The sequence below is a fragment of the Punica granatum genome, chromosome 6, assembly GCF_007655135.1.
Source record: "Punica granatum isolate Tunisia-2019 chromosome 6, ASM765513v2, whole genome shotgun sequence".
NCBI classification, from domain to species: domain Eukaryota; kingdom Viridiplantae; phylum Streptophyta; class Magnoliopsida; order Myrtales; family Lythraceae; genus Punica; species Punica granatum.
The window spans coordinates 13,969,618-13,976,844 of NC_045132.1; the positions used below are offsets into that span (position 1 = coordinate 13,969,618).

At 32.9% G+C, this 7,227-nt stretch overlaps 1 protein-coding gene across 1 annotated transcript; it reads right to left on the reverse strand.

Moving 5' to 3' along the window:
- Window positions 1-3,850: 3,850 nt before the first annotated feature.
- Window positions 3,851-5,211, reverse strand: LOC116211901 (major pollen allergen Ole e 6-like). The gene is made up of 2 exons (XM_031546440.1): window positions 4,912-5,211; window positions 3,851-4,138 (listed from the first exon to the last, which is right to left on the reverse strand). The coding sequence occupies exons 1-2, from the start codon at window positions 5,108-5,110 to the stop codon at window positions 4,110-4,112; spliced, it is 228 nt and encodes a 75-aa protein (XP_031402300.1). The 5' UTR covers window positions 5,111-5,211; the 3' UTR covers window positions 3,851-4,109.
- Between the last annotated feature and the right edge of the window lie 2,016 nt (window positions 5,212-7,227).

Consider the following 7,227-nt stretch of genomic DNA (forward strand, 5'->3'; position numbering starts at 1 on the left):
TATATAGAGTTAATTACACTGGTAGTCCAAAATGTTTTAATAATATATTAGGTTGGTTCAAAAAGTTTTTTTTTGCTACTTGATGGTACAAAATATTTCAAAGTTGTAACATGATAGTACAAGCCGTCATCTCGCTATTGACGCCGTTAAGTCGTCCTTTACAAGACTATAAATTTTACACCATCATGTAGCTTACGTAAAATATTTTGTATTATTAAGTTACAACTTCAAAACATTTTGTACCATCATGTAACGTCCCACAAAAACCGATTTTGCACCATCAGTGTCGGCTTGACGGCGTTAATAGCGAGATGACGGTTTGTACTATTATGTTACAAAGTTGAAACATTTTGTACCATCAAGTAGCAAAAAAAACTTTTTGGACCAACTTGATACATTATTAAACCTTTTTGAACCACTAGTGTAATTTACCATTATATATATTTCATATATTTCAATTCAAAACATTAAGATAAGAAATGATAAAAATACACTGGAATGATTTTGCTTGTGATTCTATGAACCCATAAGTCACTGATGACCTCCTCTCGGGAGGAAAAGGCCACCAGTGAGGCCACTACAACTGAAATCGCATGGAGATTGGAGATCTACTGATGACGACACTATCCCTAATAATGGGCAGCGGGGGGGCGGTGGGCTCACCGGCGGCCACCAACCCCATAGGATGACGTTGCCTTCAATCTTGACTTGTTATAACGAGGTGTGTCTGTCGGAGAGGCCACCACCCTCGGCAAGGACCAACGGTGAGTGGTTTTCTCTATTTTTTATTTTTAGAATTAAAATACATATAATAAATTAAATTGGGGTCCATCTAAGTGGCATGTCAAAGATTCTTCAATTTTGGACCAAAAATGATAATAGTCTAGAATTGGAACGAAAACGGAACTATGGCATTGTTATATAGGTCGAAAACGATATGCTAGATTAGAGACGGACATTAAAGCTGGTGATGTACGATGTCAACAGTCATTTGCCACCTTTTCTTATAAATGGTTTTTCTTTGTCCTATATATATATATATATAAACATTCATACTATACCAGTGTTGAAAGGATACAGAGAATAGTAGCAGCTCGATATGGTTTTGTCAGATCTAAATCGTCGAATAAATATTTTTTTAACGGATTGTTGCTTTCAAATATTTGACTATAAATACAACATGCAAGCTTTACTGCTACGAAACTAAAAAAAAAAAAAGTCTTTACTGCTATGAATTATCAATATATAACTAAAGTTCCACAATTTGTGGTGCTTCTTGCCTCTCATAGGCGATGAGCATATAGAGATACGTTTTGGTTGAGTGAAATTCTAAATGCAACAAAATGTGATTGGAGGGGAACAAACAAACTTGATAATTAATTCGATCTCAGAAATCTTATAAGGACATTATTAACGTAAAGGCTAACGCTCAACAATCGGTAGTCAAACAAGTATTTTGCGCATACTCCAACTTTTACTATTGAGGAACCAAAGGATATTGCCACTCTTGTATCATATATAAGATCCATATTCGAATTTCATATACCAAAATATGCATAAAAGTTATCTTTCACTCATTACAAGTTTATATGTGCATTCCCTATGTCATCACATTGTTAAATTAAATTTTATGATAAACGAACTTAGCTCAAGTGCAATGCACGTGATTTCCTACTAGTTATATAAAGAAGTTATTATAGGTCCCATAATGGACCTTGGGAGCAAGAGGGAAAATTTTCCCTCTCTCTTTATTTTTTTTAATTTCTCCCTTTTTTTCATATTTTCAAATCCGACCCCAATAAGATATCACGTAACCCAATTAAATTGTTATGACAAAGGATATTTTCAAATCCGGCTTGAATAAGATATCACGTAACCCGCTCGATTTGTCATGACAATTGATTTGATTGTTATAGTTGGACCACTTATTTCAAATAAATATATACATTTTTAATTTTGACTTTTAAAATTTCTCTCTTTTCCATTTTTTTTTTCAAATTCGACCCGAGTAAGGTGTTGGGTAATATAGTCGACCCGTTTGGCCAAATAATTTGATTGTTATAATAAGGCCACTTATTTCCAAAAAATTATTTCTCCCCAATTTTTATTTTGAAAATTTAGAAGAAATTTTGTGTTAGAAGTGCTATATATACATGTAACATTTCTCCCAAATTTTAGGTTGCGAGTAGGGAACATTTCCCTCTCCGAGGTGTCTTTTTCTGTTTTAATTTCTTTCTTTTGTCTAGTATTTTTAAATTCGGGCCAGCAAGGTAACATATCACCTGGTTGACCAATCAAGTCAAATGATCTGATCATTATAGTTAGAAGCAAACTTATGGATGCAAACCTCTAGCATTCATAAGTAAATATAACATCATTTTTTCGCACATATGGTGTATAAGCTTTTCTCATACTTCTTTTGCAATCATTATATGATTTTACATTATGAGACCAAATAATGTATTAGGTTACTCGGTCAACCCTTCATGCTGAATAAGCCAATCGTACAGTCATACCACTTAGTTTCAAAAAAAAATCCCCCAACTTTTATTTAGAAAATTCAAAAGAAATTCCATATTAGAATACTAGATATACAAATTAGGATATATATATATATATATATATATATTCAAATTTTATATTGGGAGTGGGGAACTATTTCCCTCTCTTAGATGAATTTTATTTTTATTTTAATTTCCTTTTTTATCCAATGTTTTTAAACCCGGCCAAACAATGTAACAATGTAACCCCATTAACCCGTCAAGTCTAATGATTCAATCATTATGATCAGACAAGTTATTTCTAAAAAAATATTTTTTGCCTTTTTTTTTAATCTAGATTTATCCCTATTATATGCAAGTTCTTCCCTTTTTCTAGAGTACTATATATTAAAAATAATGTCACATATGGAAGCGAAGTTTCAACGTTCACAATTAAATATAACGTCACGTTTTTCGCCTATATAGTTACAACCTTTTCCATTTTGTTCCTTGATTACTATAGGGTTTGATTTATTCATTTTACTTTATTCTCTCTATCTATTTTACATTTTTCTAAGGAGTTATACATATGTCTAATACTTTTTTTTTCTCAAATTTTCATTCACAGAGACACAGACACAAACTTCTTCCTCTATATTGTATCTTTCGTGCAAGTAATATTTTTTCTTTTATCCATATGAGAAGACCCATTAACTTCCAAATCTATTATTTTAAGATATTATAATTATATACTTAAATACACTGGTATAAGAAGTAATAATTTCTTTATATTACATCTATCTAACAAACTGTTTGAGGGAACTTTTGTACTCGCGGCGAAGCGCGGACACACGTTCCCTAGTTAAAATAAAAAATGATAATTATAATAGAAAAGTAAACAAAAGTTAGTAGACTAAATGTATAATTTTCTTCATTTAATTTTCTATAAAAAGAAAGGCTCTAACAGTAGACCGAACTTGAAAATCTTTTAAAGGAGAATACTCGAAAAATAAAGGATCTCGTGACCAGCACAATATATTTGTGCATTGATATATCAGAGGTTCTTCAGGGTAGTAATACAATATTAATTTTGATACAAATGAGCGAGTTCTCGTTTGCTCATGGTGCTGATGTTGAATATTTAGAACTTGGAAGTCATGAAAAGTGATATTCCTCTAAATATGCTAAATTAGATATCAACAGTCAGTATCCAAGGTATGATAAGCCTCCTCTGCGCTGAACCTTATATCTTGTCTTCCCATAATTTAGGTTTATGCCGATGTGTACATCTCTATGGTAAGCTGCCTAACGATTGGTTACATCATCCATCAAGATGCCTCTTGTAATCAAGAAATAAATGCAACTGCAAATAAAATATCATTGTATCTTCATCGCCGAAGATTTAATTAATAAATAGAAATCCATATTTTCCACGTGATTTGACACGCTAGCTATATTTGTCTAAATGTTCGATATTCGACATTTTATTCCCATCCTTAGGATATTATATACATCCACTTCTTCTTTTCACCTCACCCTATTTCTTATTAAGCTACATATATTCGTTGCATCGAGAAAACAGAAAGAAAGAAATATAATGGCCACTCTGATCGACAAGAGAAAAGTTGCTCAGTTGTCTAATTGTATGCCCAGTTTATCTGCAACAGCAAAATAGCAAACGTTAGAACCTTGACCAACTATCCAATAGAGAACAAACATATTGCTATTTCCATCCTAAAATTTCAGAGTGCTACAGTGTTGCATGCCCTTACCACGAACCAACAGGTTCAGATTAATTCTGCAAATGCCCTTTTATTTTACCTGTCTCTTTCTCTTAATAAAGTCCATGCACCTCCCTTGTGACCCAGAAATTTGTAATACATATTGGTTGAATAATTGCAATATCTAGAAGTTGTATCCACAAAAGTGACAATGAAATTTCCACATAGAAAGGGGAATTGGGGCAGAGACATAGCTCTTGACCTGGAACTAAATTAATTAGAGGCTTTAGTTTGATTTTTAGTAATGGGACTTTTCAGAACTTTATATATTTTTCCCCTCCTACCTAATTCCTTCTAGGCCTCATATGTAATGAAAGACAAATCCACCTAAATAGACATCTTTTTTTTTTTTTTCCAATAACCTATTCAACAACTCACGGTTATCCAAAAGCATGCATCGGCAAATGAAATTCCAACATTCTCCAGCAAAGAAATGGAACTGCAAGTTGCAACGCACACAAAATAGGGTTTTGCATGATGCTAAATGAACATATGACGTTGAATGCATTTCTATTCTTCTGTCCTAGACATGATCGAGAAAGTATTACCATCAATATGAATAAAACTCGATTTGCGCAGGAAAATTATTAATTGGTTTCTGGTCTAAATCAATTAATCCTGCAATGTAAGGCATGACATTGTGTACATACCAGCAAACTCCTTATTGGAGCAATCGTTATCGCATTTCATCTCACATAAGGTGGTGCCATGACCTTCGCCAATGCACTCCTCGTAGCAGCTGTTGTAGCATGACCTGAACTTCTCGTCGTCAGCTGCGGCCTCATGAGCATGCAGTGCGGTCACCACAACAATGTATAATAGAAACACTGTAACAAACTTGTTGGCCATTGATTCTATTGATATTGCTTCTCTTTCCCCTTTCTTTTCCTTTTTTTTCCCTTTTCCTCTTAAGAATGATTTTGATCTTTTCTCTCTCTTGTTATCTTGCTTCTGCGAAACTTTCTGGTACAGTTATATGCAGATGAGGAGGATAAATGGCTAATTATGTCATTGGGATATGTTAAGATTCCAAATTTAGGGTAATTAGAACTTGTGGTTAAAATTCTTTTGACCTGCGACAGTTGAATGGATAACTTGTCTTTCCATAATGGGCGCTATTTAGATCAATTTTGTCTTTTGAGGTATAAATATTAAAATTCTTTTTCTTTTTCAGCTGTGACATGTCAGTAACGTATTGGCTGTGATTAATCCCGTTGGACGCTTGTCCTGGCCACGAAAGGATTACAATGACAATTGATCTCCTGCATTGCTCTGCATTGCAGTTAAAGTTCACTATTTTAGTTATAAATCAATTTAATCTACTATATTCTAAGAATATACCACAAACCACCTTAAACTCCTACCATATTGTGCTCACATTAAAATTTATTTTATGTGTAAGTTTAATTTAGCTTGAAAGTTTTCAAATATTAGAACCTGGGACAAAAACTATGATAAATTTATTCAGCTACTTCTTTCTTTTTAAGATAACTAGTGTAACAACATGTATTCACTACAACAAAAAAAGACCTATGGTGACGCAAACTTGGAGACACGGCGACTATGCGTCACCATAAATTTGACGGAAAATGTTATGAAGATGCTTTTTTAATGATGTTACCAAAGATTCTTTTTTGGCGATGTGACATATAAGTGTCACTATAGAGTAAAATCTATGGAGATACTTATTTGATAACGTCACCAAAAGATTGTACTATGGCGACACAACCAAGAGGCGTCACCATCAAACCAAGTCTATGGAGTATTCAATGACATCTCCGTAGAATCTAACTTTTGGTGACTTGTTGAGGTCATGTCACCATAGAACCAAGGTTAAGTGACAACGGGGAATGAGTCGTCACCTTTGATGTAGTAAAAGTGACGTGACAAATAGGCGTCACCATAGAATCCATATTTTGGTGACGCGATGACATGGCACCACCATAGAGCTAAGGTCACGGTGACAATAGGGAAGGGATCATTGCCTTTAAAGTAATTAAAGTGACCTATATAAATTAGGGAATGAATGTACAGTGTCTATGTGTCGATGTGTGTATATATAGAGAGGCCATTTTCATTCTCCCTTATCCCCCAAACTAGTGGTGTCCAGTGTTCGGATAGAACTGAAAAACCGAACCGTATAACTAGTTTGGTTCGAGTTCTTCGATTCTCGATTTGGTTCTCACGTATTACGGCTCGGTTTTGGATTCTATCTTAAAAAAAATAAAAAAAGTTTATTAGAAGTGTTTTAAAAATCAGAACGAAAGAAATGAATGCTAATTTTATATTAGAGGTTTTTTAGGAAAATAATAAATCAAATGCATTATATAACAAAGACAAGTGATGAGATAAAGTCTTAGAAAAAAGATTAAAATCAATAATAAATATAAATGTAATATAATTAAAATATTGTGTTCACCATAGAAAACAAAAACATTAATTTTTGAATTAAAAGCTTCAATAGTAGGGGTGTATGGATACTGGATATATCCGGAATCGATTGGAGCCTACATGTTAGGGTAGAGTTCGGGTGACTCCAATTGAAAATAGGATAGGGTCTTGATAATAATTTAAGGAATCGGTAAAAATAGGTTCCGATTCCGGTTTCAACATACAAGTATCTATGAAACCGGTAACCGAGACCTATATTTTTTTCTGAAAAATTATTTTATATTTACATAATTTTTTATGTGGGATGTAACAACTACAGAATCTTAAGGAAAGCTCATTTGCTTTGTCTACTAAGAAGAGTTACATCATTTTTTTTTTATTTTTTTTTCTAAATAGCTACATAATCTTTTAGTTGCATATTTGCTTTGTCTATTATATAATTTTAAGGAGAGCTATATAATCTTTTAGCTCTGTGGATGTATGTGATCTGATTAATCTATGTTGACATTTATTTGTTTTGTGTGATTGTAAATGAGATCTTTTTTATTTTAGTTATTTATTTCATTTATTGTGTT